This window comes from Lipotes vexillifer, unplaced genomic scaffold (genome assembly GCF_000442215.2).
Source record: "Lipotes vexillifer unplaced genomic scaffold, Lipotes_vexillifer_v1.1 scaffold788, whole genome shotgun sequence".
Classification (NCBI taxonomy): domain Eukaryota; kingdom Metazoa; phylum Chordata; class Mammalia; order Artiodactyla; family Lipotidae; genus Lipotes; species Lipotes vexillifer.
This window is the reverse complement of record NW_006791862.1, coordinates 2736649-2759280: the sequence shown is the minus strand read 5'-3', so window position 1 is coordinate 2759280 and position 22632 is coordinate 2736649. Positions and strand designations below refer to the sequence as shown.

The 22632-nt window shown below is 38.5% G+C and overlaps 1 protein-coding gene and 1 pseudogene across 1 annotated transcript in view; one reads left to right on the top strand and one right to left on the bottom strand.

Annotated features, from left to right (window-relative positions):
- Positions 1-22632, top strand: part of BRIP1 (BRCA1 interacting DNA helicase 1) — a 207443-nt gene that overhangs the window by 94264 nt on the left and 90547 nt on the right. The window contains 1 exon segment of the mRNA XM_007464912.1: positions 3361-3522. Within this exon segment, the coding sequence (XP_007464974.1) occupies positions 3361-3522 (162 nt within the window).
- Positions 548-1067, bottom strand: LOC103073895 (protein tyrosine phosphatase type IVA 1 pseudogene; annotated as a pseudogene).

The following is a 22632-nucleotide window of genomic DNA, read 5'->3' as shown; positions in this document are numbered from 1 at the left end:
AAGAGCAAATCTCATGTATACTGGTATGAATGTAGAAGATGTAAACATATCGTGAGCAAATAACCTCATAGGCCCTACTTTCTACGTTGGAAATGCTGGAAGGAATAAACCACATAAGGTCCAGAGTTTTCATAGTTCCTGGGATTTTAGTTCTGTATCATACTAAAAATAATACAAGAATTGTGCTGGGTATTTTGGCACCTAGTCTTTCTAAATTTCTTATATATTGATAAGATTCTGGCATGGAAATAGATTTAAAGACATGACTCAGTACTGCATGATTTCAGGAAAGGTCATTTGGTACAAATGATAAGCACATTTTAAATGCTGAACAGAAAGAATCCTTTGCTAAGTGGCTAAGTAGGTTGATCATAACCCAAACATAGAGGTTGTAGTTCTGCCAGGCTTGTGGCCTGGTAAAACTGCTTTTCGACACTCCTATGGAAGTTTCATCAGACTTTACCAAGCCAACGTGCTGGCTAACATGTACGACAGATTCTGTCTGTCTAGGTTCCACTTCTAAGCAATGGCATCAGGCACCCCAGTTTTATTGCATGCAACAGTTGTTTCTATGACCATTGGAGTCTTTGAAGTGCAGCCACATTTTAGGACGATACTTCTCCAAATACAAAAGTTGCTTGCTGTTAAAAGCTCCATGCCGCTTTTGTCTTATGAGCTGTACTGCATCTTCATATTTCATTCCACCTTCAATTAATGCTAGGACAACAAGCAATGGACCTCTCCCAAGGCCTGCAACACAGTGAAAGGCAGTACAACAACCAGGGTCTTCATGAAACTTAATTTTCACAAGACTTAACCAGTCATCAACCATCTGGTTAGATGGTGGTACACCATCATCAAAAGGCCAGTCGAGAACATGGATGCCTTCTTTCTCCACAAGAGTAGTGTCATAAGTTGCTTCACATACTCTTACTATTGTGGTAACCATACTTCTTAAGTTCCTCTATAAATTTGTTTAAGGTTGCATTAGTTGGATTGTGTGTAATGAGAAATCTCATGTTCTTTTAAGTGACTTCCACAGGAGCTGGGCAGTTCATTCGAGCCATGTTAATTTAGTTAAAAAACAGTCAATAGGGTTATGAAAGAATTTTAAAAATTGAATACAGAAATGATGCAAATAAACTGAGTCTGCTTCAATATACTCCACTTGAAATTCTCAGTGCTTTCGAGTATGAAGTTGGGAGTAATGGGAAATGAAATGAACCTCCTGACAAGAAGCAGCAATTCTTCAATCCAGTAATACTGAGGCAATAGAAAAGGAGTGCACTGAGGTTTACCCCATCCAGGTCAGAACTCTTGTAAAAAATGCTCTGTGGATTTCCATTCAACACTTCTGTGTCCAGGTTAGCCACTCTTATGGGGGCTTCTTGGTGGAGTAGTAATGAATTTCTACAGTTCACTTGTCGGCATAGAGGTTGTGCTGTGCCTGGCAGTAGTCTCCACTGCCGTTCAGAAACTCCATAAATGTGTAACCAAGAACACCACAGAACTGCCTCTCTCTAGCCTGTTCTCTTGGCGTAGATTTGGTTATCCCAAGAAAGGTCCACTCTTGTAGCTTCATTCTCAGGGCACCGAATGCTCCCATTGTGTCTTTTATACCTGTTTATTTTTCTTATTCTTGATTCAGGATCCAGTCAAGTATTATATATTGCATTTGGTTTTCAAGTCTCTTTAGTTTTTTTCTGTTTTCTTATTTTAAACTGAAGTATAGTTGATTTACAGTATTAGTTTCAGGTGTACAACATAGTGATTCAAAGTTTTTATAGATTATAAAAACTCCATTTAAAGTTTATACTTCATTTAAAGTTATAAAATATTGGCTATTATCCCTATGCAGTACAATATATCCTTGTAGCTTATTTATTTTATACATAGTAGTTTGTACCTCTTAATTCCCTACCCCTATCTTGCCCTTCCCCCCACTAGTAACCACTAGTTTGTTCTATTTGGGATTCTTTTCTGTTTTGTTATATTCATTTGTGTTGTATTTTTTAGATTCCACATGTTAAGTGGTAACATACAGTGTTTGTCTTTCTCTGTCTGACTTATTTCACTTAGCCTAATACCCTCCAGGTCCATCCATGTTGTTGCAAATGGCAAGATTTCATTCTTTTTTATGGCTGAGTACTGTTCCATTGTGTGTGTGTGTGTGTGTGTGTGTGTATACCACATCTTCTTTATTCATCTGTGATGGACATTTAGGTTGCTTCCATATCTTTAGCTATTGGAAGTAACACTACTATGAATATTGGGGTACATGTATCTTTTCAAATTAGTGTTTTTGTTTTCTTCAGATATACTCCCAGAATTGGAATTGCTGGATCATATGGTAGTTCTATTTTTAGTTTTTTGAGGAACCTCCATACAGTTTTCCATAGTGGCTGCACCAGTTCATGTCTCTTTAGTACTTAAAATAGTTTCCTTGCCCTTTTTTTCTGTCTTTCATGACATTTTTAAAGAATTCAAGTCACCAGTTGTCCTTAGGAATATTTTATAATCTGGAATTTTCTGATTGTTTTCTCATGATAAGATTCAAGTTAAAGTGTTTGGTAAGAATACTATGTAAGTGATGTTGTTGCTTCCCATTGTATCATATCAAGAAAGACATACTATCAGTTTGTCTTACTACTAGTTGATCATTTGGTTTAAAGTTGATTAAACTGGTATCCATCAGATGTCATCTTGCAAAATGTACCTCAATCTTGTATATCATTTGCAAATATAAGACTATTACATTTTTCAACAATCTGAAGTGTTTATATTGTCTTTAGAATACTAATAAAATTTGTACTTTCTCTTAGTCAAACTAACTATACTAAGGCTAGACCTATGTGAATGTAGAGGAATTGCACATAACTGTAAAATTTGGTGGGTCTGATTTTCTGACTATAGATCTTTGAGCATCAGGGAATTTGTGAAACAGTAGTTCCTGTCATAATTGAATCTTAGAGACTTAACTATAGCAGATTGTACCAGCCCTCATCTCTTATTTTGGATTCATTTCTGATTTATTCATTTCATTTGTTCCTATCATCTAACAAGATGTTGTTACCTGCTTAATTTTGTAAAGCTGTTGAGGAAATACATAAATAATAACCTGTTTTTCTTTCATCCTAAGAGAATTCAGTGGTCTGCCTAAAGTAAAGCTTTCATAAATTAAATATATATATAATTAATTAAAGGTAATAGGAAAAACCCCCAACAATTTAAAAGTAAATTTTCTCTAAACTCATTGCTTGATCTTTTTTTGACATACATGTAATTAAGGCTCCCAAATTAAATGCTAATTTGGCTGCCTTATTTAATCATAACTCTAATACTGACATATTTATATTCTAGGTTTGGGTTGGTACCATTGGGTCAGGCCCCAAGGGTCGCAATCTCTGTGCTACCTTCCAGCACACGGAAACATTTGAGTTCCAGGATGAAGTGGGAGCACTTGTGTTATCTGTGTGCCAGACTGTGAGCCAAGGAATTTTGTGTTTCCTGCCATCTTACAAGGTAAAGGAATATTTATTTTTTCTTTTGCCTTTAAAAGATCATGTGGCATAACCACCACAAGCAACAGGGGAATTACAGTTTCCTAAACTTCATATATTATTTTACTTGTTTACTAAGATGCTGCCTTATTGTTCTACCACAGATTTTTATTCTTAGGGGCAGGTTGATATTTTCATGGTTAAAGGAAAAAGCATTATTTTCACTTTGATAAATTACACTATTTGAATGTTTCAGTAATCTGAATAAGACTTTCTTTGTTGCCCATCTTCTTTTTTTGGAGTATAATTGCTTTACAATGTTGTGTTAGTTTCTGCTGTACAATGAAGAGAATCAGCTATATGTATACATATATCCCCTCCCTCTTTGACCTCCCTCCCACCCACTTCCCCCCATCCAACCGATCTAGGTCATCACAGAGCATGGAGTTGAGCTCCCTGTGCTATACTGGAGGTTCTCACTAGCTATCTATTAGGTTGGCCCAACCCAATATTTTACACCTGGTAGTGTATTTATGTCAAACCTAGTCTCCCAGTTCATCCCACCCTCGCTTTCCCTCCCTGTGTCCAATGTCCATTCTCTACGTCTACATCTCTATTCCTGCCCTCGAACTAGGTTCATCTGTACCATTTTCCTAGATTCCACATACATGCATTAATATATGATATTTGTTTTGCTCTTTCTGACTTACTTCACTCTGTATGACAAACTCTAGGTCCATACACATCTCTACAAATGACCCAGTTTCGTTCCTTTTTATGGCTGAGTAATATTCCATTAAATATATGTACCACATCTTCTTTATCCATTCATTTTTCAATGGAAATTTAAGTTGTTTCCATGTCCTGGCTATTGTAAATAGTGCTGCAGTGAACACTGGGATACATGTGACTTTTTGAATTATGGTTTTCTCAGAGTATATGCCCAGCTGTGGGATTGCTGGGTCATATGGTAGTTCTATTTTTAGTTTTTAAAGGAACCTCCATACTGTTCTCCATAGTGGCTGTTATCAGTTACATTCCCACCAACAGTGCAAGAGGGTTCCCTTTTCTCCACACCGTCTCCAGCATTTACTGTTTGTAGATTTTTTTTTTTTTTTTGGTAGATATTTTGATGATGGCCATTCTGACCTGTGTGAGGTGATACCTCACTGTAGTTTTGATTTGCATTTCTCTACTAATTAGTGATGTTGAGCATCTTTTCATGTGGCTCTTGGCCATCTGTATGTCTTCTTTGGAGAAATGTATATTTAGGTCATCCTTCCATTTTTTGATTGGGTTGTTTTTTGATATTGAACTGCATGAGCTATTTGTATATTTTGGAGATTAATCCTTTGTCCGTTGCTTCGTTTGCAAATATTTTCTCCCATTCTGAGGGTTGTCTTTCCGTCTTGTTTATGGTTTCCTTTGCTGTGCAAAAGCTTTGAAGTTTAATTAGGTCCCATTTGCTTACTTTTGTTTTTATTTTCATTACTCTAGGAGGTGGATTTAAAAAGATCTTGCTATGATTTATGTCATGGAGTGTTCTTCCTGTGTTTTCCCCTAAGAGTTTTGTAGTGACCAGTCTTACATTTAGGTCTTTAATCCATTTTGAGTTTATTTTTGTGTATGGTGCTAGACAGTGTTCTAATTTCATTCTTCCTGTTTTCCCAGCACCACTTATTGAAGAAGCTGTCCTTTCTGCATTGTATGTCCTTGCCTCCTTTGTCATAGATTAAGTTACCATAGGTGTTTGCTTTTATCTCTGGGCTTTCTATCCTGTACCGTTGATCTATATTTCTGCTTCTGTGCCAATACTGTACTGTATTGATTACTGTAGCTTTGTAGTATAGTCTGAAGACAGGAAGCCTGATTCTTCCATCTCTGTTTTTCTTTCTCAAAATTGCTTTGGCTATTCGGGATCTTTTGTGTTTCCATACAAATTGTAAAATTTTTTGTTCTAATTCTGTGAAAAATGCTATAGTATAGTATAGTATAGTATAGTATAGTGTAGTATAGTATAGTATAGTCATTTGCACAGTATTGATTCTTCCAATCCAAGAACATGGTATACCTCTCCATCTGTTTGTGTCATCTTTGATTTCTTTCATCAGTGTTTTATAGTTTTCTGAGTACAGGTCTTTTGCCTCCTTAGGTAGGTTTATTCCTAGGTATTTTATTCTTTTTGTTGCAATCGTAAATAGGATTGTTTCCTTAATTTCTCTTTCTGATCTTTCGTTGGTAGTCTATAGGAATACAAAAGATTTCTGTGCATTAACTTGGTTATCCCTCAACTTTACTAAATTCATTGATTAGCTCTAGTAGTTTTCTGGTGGCATCTTTAGGGTTTTCTATGTATAGTATCATATCATCTGCAAACAGTGACAGTTTTACTTCTTTTCCAATCTGGATTCCTTTTATTTCCTTTTCTTCTCTGATTGCCATGGCTAGGACTTCCAGAACTATGTTGAATAATAGTGGTGAGAGTGGACATCTTTGTCTTGTTCCTGATCTTAGAGGAAATGCTTTCAGTTTTTCACCATTGAGAATGATGTTTGCTGTGGGTTTTTCGAATATGGCCTTTATTATGTTGAGGTAGGTTCCCTCTTTGTCCACTTTCTGGAGAGTTTTTATCATAAATGGGTGTTGAATTTTCTCAAAAGCTTTTTCTGCATCTGTTGAGATGATCATATGGTTTTTATTCTTTAATTTGTTACTGTGGTGTATCACATCGATTGATTTGCATATATTGAAAATCCTTACATCCCTGGGATAAATCCCACCTGATCATGGTATATGATCCTTTTAATGTTTTGCTGGATTCAGTTTGCTAGTATTTTGTTGAGGATTTTTGCGTCTATGTTCATCAGTGATATTGGTCTGTAATTTTCTTTTTTTGTGATATTTTTGTCTGGTTTTGGTATCAGGGTGATGGTGACCTCGTAGAACGAGTTTGAGAGTACTCCTCCCGCTACAATTTTTTAGAAGAGTTTGAGAAGGATAGGTGTTACGTCTTCTCTAAATGTTTGATAGAATTCACCTGTGAAGCCATTTGGTCCTGGACTTTTGTTTGTTGGAAGATTTTTAATTATAGTTTCAATTTTATTACTAGGGATTTGTCTGTTTATATTTTCTAATTCTTCCTGGTGCAGTCTTGGAAAGTTGTAACTTTCCAAGAATTTGTCCATTTCTTCCAGGTTGTCCATCTTATTGTCATATAGTTGCTTGTAGTGGTCTCTTATAATCCTTTGTATTTCTGCAGTGTCAGTTGTAATTTCTCCTTTTTCATGTCTAATTGTATTGATTTGAGTCCTCTCCCCTTTTCTCTTGATGAGTCTTGCTAAAGGTTTATCAATTTTGTTTATTTTCTCAAAGAGCCAACTTTTAGTTTTATGGACCTTTGCTACTGTTTTCTTTGTTTCTATTTAATTTATTTCTGCTCTGATCTTTATGATTTCTTTCCTTCTACTAACTTTGGGGGTTTTTTGTTCCTCTTTCTCAAGTTGCTTTAGATGTAAGGTTAGATTGTTTATTTGAGATTTTTCTTGTTTCCTGAGGTGAGATTGAATTGCTATAAACTTCCCTCTTAGAACTGCTTTTGCTGCATCCCATAGGTTTTGGGTTGTTGTGTTTTCGTTGTAATTTGTTTCCAGGTATTTTTTGTAATTCCTCTGATTTCTTCAGTGATCTCTTGGTTATTTAACAGCACACTGTTTAGTCTCCATGTATTTATGGGTTTTTCTTTCCTGTGGTTGATTTCTAATCTCATAGCGTCGGGGTCAGAAAAGATGCTTGATACAATTTCAGTTTTCTTAAATTTTCCAAGGCTTGATCTGTGACCCAACATGTGTATCCTAGAGAATGTTCCATGTGCTCTTGAGAAGAAAGTGTATTCTGCCACTTTCGGGTGGAATGTCCTATCAATGTCAATTAAATCTGTCTGGTCTGATGTGTCATTTAAAGCTTGTGTTTCCTTATTTATTTTCTGTCTGTATTATCTGTCCATTGGTGTAAGTGAGGTGTTAAAGTCCCCTACTATCACTGTGTTACTGTCAATTTCCCGTTTTATGGCTGTTAGCATTTGCCTTATGTATCGAGGTGCTCCTATGTTGGGTGCATAATTTTTTTTTAACATCTTTATTGGAGTATAATTGCTTTACAATGGTATGTTAGCTTCAGCTTCACAACAAAATGAATCAGTTATATATATACATATGTTCCCATATCTCTTTCCGCTTGCATCTCCCTGCCTCCCACCCTCCCTATCCCACCCCTCCAGGCGGTCACAAAGCACCGAGCTGATCTCCCTGTGCCATGTGGCTGCTTCCCACTAGCTATCTACCATACGTTTGGTAATGTATATATGTCCATGCCTCTCTCTCGCTTTGTCACAGTTTACCCTTCCCCCTCCCCATATCCTCAAGTCCATTCTCTAGTAAGTCTGTGTCTTTATTCCTGTTTCACCCCTAGGTTCTTCATGACATTTTTTTCCTTAAATTCCATATATATGTGTCAGCATACGGTATTTGTCTTTCTCTTTCTGACTTCACTCTGTATGACAGACTCTAGGTCTATCCACCTCATTACAAATAGCTCAATTTCGTTTCTTTTTATGGCTGAGTAATATCCATTGTTTATATGTGCCACATCTTTATTCATTCATCCGATGATGGGCACTTAGGTTGTTTCCATCTCCGGGCTATTGTAAATAGAGCTGCAATGAACATTTATGTACATGACACTTTTTGAATTATGGTTTTCTCAGGGTATATGCCTAGGGGTGGGATTGCTGGGTCATATGGTAGTTCTATTTGTAGTTTTTTAAGGAACCTCCATACTGTTCTCCACAGTGGCTGTATCAATTTACATTCCCACCAACAGTGTAAGAGGGTTCCCTTTTCTCCACACCCTCTCCAACATTTATTGTTTCTAGATTTTTTGATGATAGCCATTCTGACTGGTGTGAGATGATATCTCATTGTAGTTTTGATTTGCATTTCTCTAATGATTAGTGATGTTGAGCATTCTTTTCATGTGTTTGTTGGCAGTCTGTATATCCTCTTTGGAGAAATGTCTATTTAGGTCTTCTGCCCATTTTTGGATTGGGTTGTTTGTTTTTTTTGTTATTAAGCTGCATGAGCTGCTGATAAATTTTGGAGATTAATCCTTTGTCAGTTGCTTCATTTGCAAATATTTTCTCCCATTCTGAGGGTTGTCTTTTGGTCTTGTTTATGGTTTCCTTTGCTGTGCAAAAGCTTTGAAGTTTCATTAGGTCCCATTTGTTTATTTTTGGTTTTATTTCCATTTCTCTAGGAGGTGGGTCAAAAAGGACCTTGCTGTGATATATGTCATAGAGTGTCCTGCCTATGTTTTCCACTAAGAGTTTGATAGTTTCTGGCCTTACATTTAGGTCTTTAATCCATTTTGAGCTTATTTTTGTGTATGGTGTTAGGGAGTGATCTAATCTCATACTTTTACATGTACCTGCCCAGATTTCCCAGCACCACTTACTGAAGAGGCTGTCCTTTCTCCACTGTACATTCCTGCCTCCTTTATCGAAGATAAGGTGACCATATGTGCATGGGTTTATCTCTCCGCTTTCTATACTGTTCCATTGATCTGTATTTCTATTTTTGTGCCAGTACCATACTGTCTTGATTACTGTAGCTTTGTAGTATATACAGTCTGAAGTCAGGAAGCCTGATTCCTCCAGCTCCATTTTTCGTTCTCAAGATTGCTTTGGCTATTCGGGGTCTTTTGTGTTTCCATACAAATTGTGAAATTTTTTGTTCTACTTCTTTGAAAAATGCCAGTGGTAGTTTGATAGGGATTGCATTGAATCTGTAGATTGCTTTGGGTAGTAGAGTCATTTTCACAATGTTGATTCTTCCAATCCAGGAACTTGGTATATATCTTTCCATCTATTTGTATCATCTTTAATTTCTTTCATCAGTGTCTTATAATTTTCTGCATACAGGTCTTTTGTCTCCTTAGGTAGGTTTATTCCTAGATATTTTATTATTTTTGTTGCAATGGTAAATGGGAGTGTTTTCTTGATTTCACTTTCAGATTTTTCATCATTAGTGTATAGGAATGCCAGAGATTTCTGTGCATTAATTTTGTATCCTGCTACTTTACCAAATTCATTGATTAGCTCTAGTAGTTTTCTGGTAGCATCTTTAGGATTCTCTATGTATAGTCTCATGTCATCTGCAAATAGTGACAGCTTTACGTCTTCTTTTCCGATTTAGATTCCTTTTATTTCCTTTTCTTCTCTGATTGCTGTGGCTAAAACTTCCAAAACTATGTTGAATAAGAGTGGTGAGAGTGGGCAACCTTGTCTTGTTCCTGACCTTAGTGGAAATGCTTTCAGTTTTTCGCCATTGAGGATGATGTTGGCTGTGGGCTTGTCATATACGGCCTTTATTATATTGAGGAAAGTTCCCTCTACACCTACTTTCTGCAGGGTTTTTATCATAAATGGGTGTTGAATTTTGTCAAAAGCTTTCTCTGCATCTATTGAGATGATCATATGGTTTTTCTCCTTCAATTTGTTAATATGGTTAATCACATTGATAGATTTGCGTATATTGAAGAATCCTTGCATTCCTGGAATAAACCCCACTTGATCATGGTGTATGATCCTTTTAATGTGCTGTTGGATTCTGTTTGCTAGTATTTTGTTGAGGATTTTTGCATCTATGTTCATCAGTGATATTGGCCTGTAGTTTTCTTTCTTTGTGACATCCTTGTCTGGTTTTGGTATCAAGGTGATGGTGGCCTCGTAGAATGAGTTTGGGAGTGTTCCTCCCTCTGCTATATTTTGGAAGAGTTTGAGAAGGATAGGTGTTAGCTCTTCTCTAAATGTTTGATAGAATTCGCCTGTGAAGCCATCTGGTCCTGGGCTTTTGTTTGTTGGAAGATTTTTAATCACAGTTTCAATTTCAGTGCTTGTGATTGGTCTGTTCATATTTTCTATTTCTTCCTGATTCAGTCTTGGCAGTTTGTGCATTTCTAAGAATTTGTCCATTTCTTCCAGATTGTCCATTTTATTGGCATAGAGTTGCTTGTAGTAATCCCTCATGATTTTTTTTATTTCTGCAGTGTCAGTTGTTACTTCTCCTTTTTCATTTCTAATTCTATTGATTTGAGTCTTCTCCCTTTTTTTCTTGATGAGTCTGGCTAATGGTTTATCAATTTTGTTTATCTTCTCAAAGAACCAGCTTTTAGTTTTATTGATCTTTGCTATTGTTTCCTTCATTTCTTTTTCATTTATTTCTGATCTGATTTTTATGATTTCTTTCCTTCTGCTAACTCTGGGGTTTTTTTGTTCTTCTTTCTCTAATTGCTTGAGGTGCAAGGTTAGGTTGTTTATTCGAGATGTTTCCTGCTTCTTAAGGTGGGCTTGTATTGCTATAAACTTCCCTCTTAGAACTGCTTTTGCTGCATCCCATAGGTTTTGGGTCGTTGTATCTCCATTGTCATTTGTTTCTAGGTATTTTTTAATTTCCTCTTTGATTTCTTCAGTGATCACTTCGTTATTAAGTAGTGTATTGTTTAGCCTCCATGTGTTTGTATTTTTTACAGATCTTTTCCTATAATTGATATCTAGTCTCATGGCGTTGTGGTCGGAAAAGATACTTGATACAATTTCAATTTTCTTAAATTTACCAAGGCTTGATTTGTGACCCAAGATATGATCTATCCTGGAGAATGTTCCATGAGCACTTGAGAAAAATGTGTATTCTGTTGTTTTTGGATGGAGTGTCCTATAAATATCAATTAAGTCCATCTTGTTTAATGTATCATTTAAAGCTTGTGTTTCCTTATTTATTTTCATTTTGGATGATCTGTCCATTGGTGAAAGTGGGGTGTTGAAGTCCCCTACTATGAATGTGTTACTGTCGATTTCCCCTTTTATGGCTGCTAGTTTTTGCCTTATGTATTGAGGTGCTCCTATGTTGGGTGCATAAATATTTACAATTGTTATATCTTCTTCTTGGATCGATCCCTTAATCATTATGTAGTGTCCTTCTTTGTCTCTTCTGATAGTCCTTATTTTAAAGTCTATTTTGTCTGATATGAGAATTGCTACTCCAGCTTTCTTTTGGTTTCCATTTGCATGGAATATCTTTTTCCATCCCCTTACTTTCAGTCTGTATGTGTCTCTAGGTCTGAAGTGGGTCTCTTGTAGACAGCATATATATGGGTCTTGTTTTTGTATCCATTCAGCCAATCTGTGTCTTTTGGTGGGAGCATTTAGTCCATTTACATTTAAGGTAATTATCGATATGTATGTTCCTATTCCCATTTTCTAAATTGTTTTGGGTTCGTTATTATAGGACTTTTCCTTCTCTTGTGTTTTTGTCTAGAGAAGTTCCTTTAGCATTTGTTGTAAAGCTGGTTTGGTGGTGCTGAACTCTCTCAGCTTTTGCTTGTCTGTAAAGGTTTTAATTTCTCCATCAAATCTGAATGAGATCCTTGCTGGGTAGAGTAATCTTGGTTGCAGGTTTTTCTCCTTCATCACTTTCAGTATGTCCTGCCACTCCCTTCTGGCTTGTAGAGTTTCTGCTGAGAGATCAGCTGTTAACCTTATGGGGATTCCCTTGTGTGTTATTTGTTGTTTTTCCCTTGCTGCTTTTAATATGCTTTCTTTGTATTTAGTTTTTGACAGTTTGATTAATATGTGTCTTGGCGTATTTCTCCTTGAATTTATCCTGTATGGGACTCTCTGTGCTTCCTGGACTTGATTAACGATTTCCTTTCCCATATTAGGGAAGTTTTCAACTATAATCTCTTCAAATATTTTCTCAGTCCCTTTCTTTTTCTCTTCTTCTTCTGGAACCCCTATAATTCGAATGTTGGTGCGTTTAATGTTGTCCCAGAGGTCTCTGAGACTGTCCTCAGTTCTTTTCATTCTTTTTTCTTTATTCTGCTCTGCAGTAGTTATTTCCACTATTTTATCTTCCAGGTCACTTATCCGTTCTTCTGCCTCATTTATTCTGCTATTGATCCCATCTAGAGTATTTTTCATTTCATTTATTGTGTTGTTCATCATTGTCTGTTTCATCTTTATTTCTTCTAGGTCCTTGTTAACTGCTTCTTGCATTTTGTCCATTCTATTTCCAAGATTTTGGATCATCTTTACTATCATTATTCTGAATTCTTTTTCAGGTAGACTGCCTATTTCCTCTTCATTTGTTAGGTCTGGTGGGTTTTTATCTTGCTCCTTCATCTGCTGTGTGTTTTTCTGTCTTTTCATTTTGCTTATCTTACTGTGTTTGGAGTCTCCTTTTTGCAGGCTGCAGGTTCGTAGTTCCTGTTGTTTTTGGTGTCTGTCCCCAGTGGCTAAGGTTGGTTCAGTGGGTTGTGTAGGCTTCCTGGTGGAGGGGACTAGTGCCTGTGTTCTGGTGGATGAGGCTGGATCTTGTCTTTCTGGTGGGCAGGTCCACGTCTGGTGGTGTGTTTTGGGGTGTCTGTCGACTTATTATGATTTCGGGTAGCCTCTCTGCTAATGGGTGGGGTTGTGTTCCTGTCTTGCTAGTTGTTTGGTATAGGATGTCCAGCACTGTAGCTTGCTGGTCATTGAGTGAAGCTGGGTGCTGGTGTTGAGATGGAGATCTCTGGGAGATTTTTGCCATTTGATATTATGTGCACCTGGGAAGTCTCTTGTGGACCAGTGTCCTGAAGTTGGCTCTCCCACCTCAGAGGCACAGCACTAACTCCTGGCTGTAGCACCAAGAGCCTTTCATCCACATGGCTCAGAAGAAAAGGGAGAAAAAGTAGAAAAAAAGAATTAGTAGAAGTAGAAAGAAAGAAAGGAGGGAGGGAGGGAGCAAGGAAGGAGGGAGGGAAGGAAGAAAATAAAGCAAGAAAGAAGATAAAGTAAAATAAAATAAAGTAAGATAAAATATAATAAAGTTATTAAAATAAAAAAATAATAATTATTAAGAGGAAAAAAACCCAAAAAACAAAAAAACGGATGGATAGAACCCTGGAACAAATGGTGCAAGCAAAGCTATACAGACAAAATCTCACACAGAAGCATACACATACACACTCACAAAAAGAGGAAAAGAGGAAAAAATCATAAATCTTGTTCTCAAAGTTCGCCTCCTCAATTTGGGATGATTCGTTGTCTAAAGGAGGGAAGGAAGGAAAGAAAGAATGAAGATAAAGTAAAATAAAATACGGTTATTAAAATAAAGAGTAATTAGTAAGAAAAAAATTAAAAAAAAAAAAGACGGACAGCTAGAACCCTCGGACAAATGGTGGAAGCAAAGCTATACAGACAGAATCTCACACAGAAGCATACATATACACACAAAAAAAGGAAAAGGGGAAAGAATAATAAATCTTGCTCTCAAAGTCCACCTCCTTAATTTGGGATGATTCGTTGTCTATTCATGTATTCCACAGATGCAGGGTACATCAAGTTGATTGTGGAGCTTTAATCCGCTGCTTCTGAGGCTGCTGGGAGAGATTTCCCTTTCTCTTCTTTGTTCTCACAGCTCCCAGGGGCTCAGCTTTGGATTTGGCCCCGCCTGTGCGTGTAGGTGGCCGGAGGGCGTCTGTTCTTTGCTCAGACAGGACGGGGTTAAAGGAGCCGCTGATTCGGAGGCTCTGGCGCACTCAGGCCAGGGGTAGGGAGGGTCACGGAGTGCCAGGCGAGCTTGCGGCGGTAGAGGCCAGCGTGACGTTGCACCAGCCTGAGGCGCGCAGTGCGTTCTCCCGGGGGAGTTGTCCCTGGATCCCGGGACCCTGGCAGTGGCGGGCTGCACAGGCTCCCCGGAAGTGGGGTGTGGATAGTGACCTGTGTTTGCACACAGGCTTCTTGATGGCGGCAGCAGCAGCCTTAGCGTCTCATGTCTGTCTCTGGGGTCCGCGCTTTTAGCCACAGCTCGCGCCCATGTCTGGAGCTCCTTTAAGCAGCGCTCTTAATCCCCTCTCCTCGCTCACCAGGAAACAAAGAGGGAAGAAAAAGTCTCTTGCCTCTTTGGCAGGTCCCGGCTTTTTCCCGGACTCCCTCCCCGCCAGCCGTGGCGCACTAACCCCCTGCAGGCTGTGCTCACGCCGCCAACCCCAGTCCTCTCCCTGCGCTCCGACCGAAGCCCCGCCCACTCCAGCGGGAGAGCAGACAAGCCTCTCGGGCTGATGAGTGCCAGTCGGCCCTGATCCTCTGTGCTGGAATCTCTCCGCTTTGCCCTCCGCACCCCTGTTGCTGTGCTCTCCTCCGCGGCTCCGAAGCTTCCCCACCTCCGCCACCCGCAGTCTCCACCTGCGAAGGGGCTTCCTAACGTGTGGACACTTTTCCTCCTTCACACCTCCCTCCCACTGGCGCAGGACCCGTCCCTATCCTTTTGTCTCTGTTTATTCTTTTTTCTTTTGCCCTACCCAGGTACGTGGGGGGTTTCTTGCCTTTTGGGAGATCTGAGGTCTTCTGCCAGCGTTCAGTAGGTGTTCTGTAGGAGTTGTTCCACGTGTAGATGTATTTCTGGTGTATCTGTGGGGAGGAAGGTGATCTCCGCGTCTTACTCTTCCCCGCCGTCTTCCCAGAAGTCCTCGGGTGCATAAATATTTGTAATTGTTATACCTTCTTCTTGGTTTGATCCCTTAATCATTATGTAGTGCCCTTCCTTATCTTTTGTAAGCCTTTATTTTAAAGTCTATTTTATCTAATATGAGTATTGCTACTGCAGCTTTATTTTAATTTACAGTTGCATGGAATATCTTTTTCCATCCCCTCACGTTCAGTCTGTATGTATCCCTAGGTCTGAAGTGGGTCTCTTGTAAGACAGCATATATATGAGTCTTGTTTCTGTATCCATTCAGCCAGTTTGTGTCTTTTGGTTGGACATTTAATCCATTTACATTCAAGGTAATTATCGATATGTATGTTCCTATTACCATTTTCTTAATTGTTTTGGGTTTCTTTTTGTGCGTCTTTTCCTTCTCTTGTGTTTCCCACCTAGAGAAGTTCCTTTAGCATTTGCTGTAAAGCTGGTTTGGGGGTGCTGTATTCTCTCAGCTTTTGTTTGTGAAGGTTTTGATTTCTCCATTGAATCTGAATGAGATCCTTGCTGGGTAGAGTAATCTTGGTTGTAGGTGTTTCCCTTTCATCACTTTAAACATGTCCTACTACTCCCTTCTGGCCTGCAGAGTTTCTGCTGAAAAATCAGCTGATAACCTTATGGGGATTCCCCTGTATGTTATTTTTTGCTTTTTCCTTGCTGCTTTTAATATTTTTTCTTTGAATTTAATTTTTGTTAGTTTGATTATTATGTTTCTTGGTGTGTTTCTACTTGGGTTTATCCTGTATGGGACTCTCTGCGCTTCCTGGACTTGGTGGCTATTTTCTTTCCCGTGTTAGGGAAGTTTTCGACCATAATCTCTTCAAACATTTTCTCGGACCCTTTGTCTTTCTTCTCTTCTTCTGGGACCCTTAGGATTAGAATGTTGGTGCGTTTAATGTTGTCCTAGAGGTCTCTGAGACCATCCTCATTTCTTTTCATTCTTTTTTCTTTTTTCTGCTCCTCGGCAGTTATTTGCACTGTTCCATCTTCCAGCTCACTTATTCGTTTTTCAGCCTCAGTTATTCTGCTATTGATTCCTTCTAGGGTATTTTTCATTTCACTTATTGTGTTGTTCATCATTGTTTGTTCTTTAGTTCTTCTCAGACCTTGTTAAACATTTCTTGTATTTTTCAATCCATGCCTCCATTCTATTTCCAAGATATTGGATCATTTTTACTATCGTTACTCTGAATTCTTTTTCATGTAGGTTGCCTATTTCCTCTTAATTTATTTGGTCTTGTAGGTTTTTATCTTGCTCCTTAATCTGTTAACATATTTTTCTGTCATCTCATTTTTCTTGATGGGTGGGACTGTGTTCCTGTCTTACTGGTTGGTCTGAGTCATCCAGCACTCGAGTTTGCAGTTAGTTCGGTAGAGCTGGGTCTTGGAGCCGAGATGAGCACCTCTGGGAGACCTCACTCTGATTAATATTCCCTGGGGTCTGAGGTTCCCTGTTAGTCCAGCTGTTTGGACTCAACACTCCCATCACAGGAGCTCAGGCCTGACTCCCGGCCTGGAACCAAGATTCTGCAAGTTGCACAGTACAAAAAAAAAAAAAAAGGAGCTGAACAATAAGAAAAAATAAAAAATAAAATAAAATTGGAAAAGTTAAAAATGTACTAGAAAAAATTAAGATATAAATGAAACAACAATAACTAGCCAAAACAGAACCACAACAGGAAAAATAAAAGGGGTGGCCAGAAAATGCTTTGGCTGTTGGGCAGCGGAGTTTAGGTGGGAGGTGGGGCCTAGGCTCAGGACCAGTGTGGCTAGAAAAGGTCCTGGGGGTTGGTGGCGGGACTTGGACTTAGCACAGCTGGAGCGGGCCTCAGATGGTGGAGGTTCAGGCCCAGGACCCCAGCAGGCTCCCTGGGGTCCGAGTGGGTAGGGGGAAATGCTGGCCGCATTCCCTTCCAGTCCTCTAATCTCTCAAAGGTCTCTCACCATCCCCGCTGATCTCCTCACTGTGAGTGGGCCCTTCCTAGCGTGGGAACCCTTCCCCTGCCCCAGCCACCCCTCAGGGGCACCGGTCTGGTCTTGCCTGCACTTCACCCCCCTCCCTACCTGCTACGTCATACCTGGTCGTGTGGGGGTTCCTCCCATCCCCTTAGGTTTCTGAGGTCCTCCACCAGTGCCTGGTAGGTACCCTAGTTATGAGGAGATGTGAACTCTGTGTTCTCCTACTCTGCTATCTTGACTGTGCCTCCTGTTGGCCGTCTTTTAACTTCATGTATTTGAGTAGAAAAAAATTTTTTTTCTTGTTTTTAGAGTCGCTCTGAGTTTTAATAATATTTTCTTATGTTAAATTGAGTTATATCTTGTATTTGAGTCCTCCTAATACTCAAAGCATTAAAAGCACATATAATTCCTGAGAGTAATATCATACTTTATGAAAATCTAAGCTAAATTTCAATGTAGAGAAGTGGCATTCCCTTTTCTTTTTTTATAGGAAGTTATTATATGTAAGGACATTAGCATAAGTAATATATTTGAATGGGAATATTGATACTTTTGGCTCTTCTTCTGTCTACATTACTGCTATGGTCTGATATTTCTCCCCAGATTTCATATGTTAAAACCCTAACCTCCAAAGATGATGACATTAGGAAGTGGGGCCTTTGGGAGATGCTTATGTCATGAGGATAGAGTCCTCATGAATGGGATTAATGACTTACAAAAGAGGCTCCAGAGAGATTCCTTGTCCTTTCCACCATGTGAGGACACAGTGAGAAGGTGCCCACTATGAGCCAGGAAGAGGGCCCTCACCAAACATGACCATGCTGGTGCCTTGATCCTGTACTTTCCAGAACTGTAAATGATAAATTTCTGTTGTTTATAAGCTACCCAGTTCCTGGCACTTTATTATAGCAGCTGGAATGGGACTAAGACGCATAGTTTGTTCGCCAAGGATGCAGTAAATTAGTTCTCCTGTAGATAAATTGAAGGAATTACTTTCAGAAGAAATTTAATTGTATAGGTTTTTTTTAATTAGAATGTCTAAAAATGGACATATACATATTCAAAATTCTTAATACAAAGCAATATTTATTCCAGAGTGTAAACACCTACACCAAAAGTTATGTTAAGGAAAACTAATAATTAAGCCTGGAATTAAAGAAAAGCAAGGTCTCAGCACATTAAGAAAACGTTTTAAATTAACACCACAATGTAAATCAGCTATAGTTCAATAAAATAAAATTTAAAAGAAAGGAAACCTTTTAATATTTTTATAGTTTCCAATCACAATCACAAAAAGTGAGCCAGGAATTGCCCAGTTGAGTAAATGAACAATTTCATTTTCTGTTAGGCTTCAACAGTTTTTTTTTTTTTTTTTTATAATAGTGTTTATTTATTTTTACTTGTTGACATTTGTTTTATTTATTTATTTATGGCTGTGTTGGGTCTTCTTTTCTGTGTGAGGGCTTTCTCTAGTTGTGGCAAGCGGGGGCCACTCTTCATCGCGGTGCGTGGGCCTCTCACTATCACCACCTCTCTTGTTGCGGAGCACAGGCTCCAGATGCGCAGGCTCAGTAGTTGTGGCTCACGGGCCCAGTTGCTCTGCGGCATGGGGGATCTTCCCAGACCAGGGCTCGAACCTGTGTCCCCTGCATTGGCAGGCAGATTCTCAACCACTGCGCCACCAGGGAAGCCCCAACAAAGTTTTTAACTACTAATTCAATCATCTCACTAGCTTTAAAATTCTTCAGATTGTCTATTTCTCCATGATTTGGTTTTTGTAGATCATGTTTCTAGGAATTCATCCATTTTGTCTAGGTTGTCCAGTTTCTTTCCTTCTGCTAGTTTTAGGTTGTTTGCTCTTCTTTTTCTAGTTCCTTAAGGTGTAATATTAGGTTATTGATTTAAAATGTTTTTCAAGTGTGCGATTACAGATATAAATTTCCCTCTTAGCACTGCTTTCTTTGCATCCTATAAATTTTGGTATGTTTTGTTTTCATTTCCATGTTTGTCAAGGTATTTTCTGATTTCTCTTGTGATTTCTTCTTTGACCTATTGGTTGCTTAAAAAGTGTGCTTGAGGGCTTCCCTGGTGGCGCAGTGGTTGAGAGTCCGCCTGCCGATGCAGGGGATGCGGGTTCGTGCCCCGGTCCGGGAAGATCCCACGTGCAGCAGAGCGGCTGGGCCCGTGAGCCATGGCCGCTGAGCCTGAGCATCTGGAGCCTGTGCTCTGCAACAGGAGAGGCCACAACAGTGAGAGGCCCGCGTACCGCAAAAAAAAAAAAAAAAAAAAAGTGTGCTTGATTTCCTTACATTTGAATTTTCTAGTTTTCTTTCTGTTATTTATTACTTGTTTTATTCCATTGTGATAAGAAAAGGCATTTTGTATGATTACAGTCTTTTATTAAGACTTGTTTTGTGGACTAGCATGTGGTCTCTCCTGGAAAATGTTCCATGTGCATTTTGGGAAAATGTGTATTCTCCTGTTGTTCGGTGGGGTTCTATATATGTCTTTTAGGTCCAGTTGCTTTACAGTGTTGTTCAAGTTCTCTATTTCCTTATTTATCTCTGTCCAGTTTATATGCATTATTGGAAATGGGGTATTGAAATCTCCAGCTGTTATTGTAGAATTATCAGTTTCTCCCTTTAACTCTGTCATTGTGTGCTTCATATGTCTTGGGTGCTCTAGTTTTGGTTTTGTTTACAATTGTTACATGTTCTTCTGAATTGACCATTTTATCAATATGTAGTATCCTTTGTCTATTGTAACAATTTTTGGTGTATTTGTCTCATATTAATAATGGCATCCTACCTTTCTTTTGGTAATCATTTGCATGGAATCCCTTTTTCCATCCTTTTACTTTTGACCTTCATCTTTAGATCTAAAGTGAATCTCGGTCTCTTTTTTAAATTGAACTATAATTGATTTACAGTATTGCATTCGTTTCAGGTATACAACACAGTGACTTGGGTTTTTACAGATTATATTCCATTATAGGTTATTACAAGATGTTGGGTATAATTCCCAGTGCTAAACAGTAAATCCTTGTTGCTTATCTATTTTATATATAGTAGTTTGAACCTGTTAATAAAGTGAATCTCTTGTAGTCAACGTATAGTTGGACCATATATATTTTTTAATCCATTCTGCCAATGTCTGCTTTTTGATTGGAGAGTTTAATTCACTTATTTTTAAAGTAATAAATGTAAGAAAAGACTTCAGCCATTTTATTATTTGTTTTCTGTATGTTTTACAGCGATTATGTACCTCACATTTCCTCCATCATTACCTTTTTTGTTTGGTTGATTTTTTTGTAGTTACACATTTTGATTCTTTTCTCATATTCTTTCATGTATATTTCATAGGGTTTTTTTCTTTTGTGGCTAACATGGGGATTGCCTATAACATCCTAAAGTTATAACAGTCTGATTTTTTAAAAATTTATGTTATTGAAGTATAGTTGATTTACAGTGTTGTGTTAATTTCTGCTGTATAGCAAAGTGATTCAGTTGTGTGTGTATGTATATTTTTTCATATTCTTTTTCATTATGGTTTATCACAGTGCTATGCAGTAGGACCTTGTTTATCCATTCTGTATATAATAGTTTGCATCTGCTCATCCCAAACTCCTGATCCATCCCTCCCCCCACCACACTTGGCATCCACAAGTCTGTTCTCTATGTCTGTGAGTCTGTTTCTGTTTCGTAGATAAGTTCATTTGTGTCATATTTTATTTTATTTTATTTTATTTTATTTTTATATTTTATTTTTTTGAGGTACGCGGGCCTCTCACTGTTGTGGCCTCTGCCTTTGCGGAGCACAGGCTCCAGACGCGCAGGCTCAGCGGCCATGGCTCACGGGCCCAGCCACTCCGTGGCACGTGGGATCCTCCCAGACCAGGGCACGAACCCATGTCCCCTGCATCAGCAGGCGGACTCTCAACCACTGCGCCACCAGGGAAGCCCAATTTGTGTCATATTTTAGATTCCACATATAAGTGATATCCTATGGTATTTGTCTTTCTCTTTCTGATTTACTTCACTTAGTATGATAATCTCTAGGTCCATCCATGTTGCTGCAAATGGCATTATTTTCATTCTTTTTTATGGCTGAGTAGTATTCCATTGTATATATGTACCACATCTTTATCCATTCTTCTGTCAATGGACATTTAGGTTGTTTCTGTGTCTTGGCTATTGTAAATAGTTCTGCTATAAACATAGGGGTGCAGGTATCTTTTTGAATTATAGTTTTGTCTGGATATATGCCCAGGAGCAGGATTGCTGGATCAAATGGCAACTCTAGTTTTAGTTCTCTGAGGAACCTCTGTACTGTTTTCCATTGTGGCTGCACCAACTTACATTCCCACCAGCAGTGTAGGAGCGTTCCCTTTTCTCCACACCCTCTCCAGCATTTGTTATTTGTAGCTTTTTTAATAGTGGCCATTCTGACTGGTGTGAGGTGGTACCTCATTGTAGTTTTTTTTTTTTTTTTTTTGCAGTACGTGGGCCTCTCACTGTTGTGGCCTCTCCTGTTGCGGAGCACAGGCTCCGAACGCACAGGCTCAGCGCCTATGGCTCACATGCCTAGCTGCTCCGCGGCATGTGGGATCTTCCCAGACCGGGGCATGAACCTGTGTCCCCTGCATTGGCAGGTGGACTCTCAACCACTGCGCCACCAGGGAAGCCCCTCATTGTAGTTTTGATTTGCATTTCTCATAATTAGTGATGCTGAGCATCTTTTCATGTTCCTATAGCAGTCTGATTTGAATTGATACCAACTTAACTTCATTTGTGTACAGATACTTCACTTGTAGACAGCTCCATCTCCCCCGTTATGTTACTGATGTTACAAATTACTTCTTTATACATGTGTTCCTGATAACTCGGGATTATAATAATTTTTACGCATTTGCCTTTTAAATCCTGTGGAAAATTAAAAATAGAGTCATAAACCAAAATTACAATAATAGTGGCTTTGTATTTGCCCATATATTTACCTTTACTGGAGATGTTTATTATACCATTATATGGTCTTAAGTTACTGTCTTGAATCCTTTCATTTCATAATGAAGGACTCCCTTTAGCATTTCTTATAGGGAAAGTCTAGTGTAATGAACTCTCTCAGCTTTTGTTTATCTGGATATGTCATAATTTCTTTCTCATATTTGAAGGACAGTTTTGTCAGATGTAGAATTCTCAGTTGATAGCTTTTTCTTCAGCACTTTAAATATGTCATCCCACTGATTCCTGGCCTCCAAGGTTTCTGATGAGAAGCGAACTTATGATCTTATTGAGAATCCTTGTATGTGATGAGTTGTTTCTCTCTTGCTTGCTTTTATAGCTTTTAATGCTTATTAGAAAAAAAAGAGAAATATCTTAAAATTATAATCTAAGTTTCCACATTATCTATAAGAAAAGAGGAAAATAAACACAGAGGAAATAAGTAAGAACAAAACAATAAAATAGAAAACTGATAAATAATAGAAACAAATAAATGAAACAAAGAGCTATAGTCATTATTAAAATATAGTAATAAAATTAAAAACTTAACCAGACCGGGCTTCCCTGGTGGTGCAGTGGTTGAGGGTCCGCCTGCCGATGCAG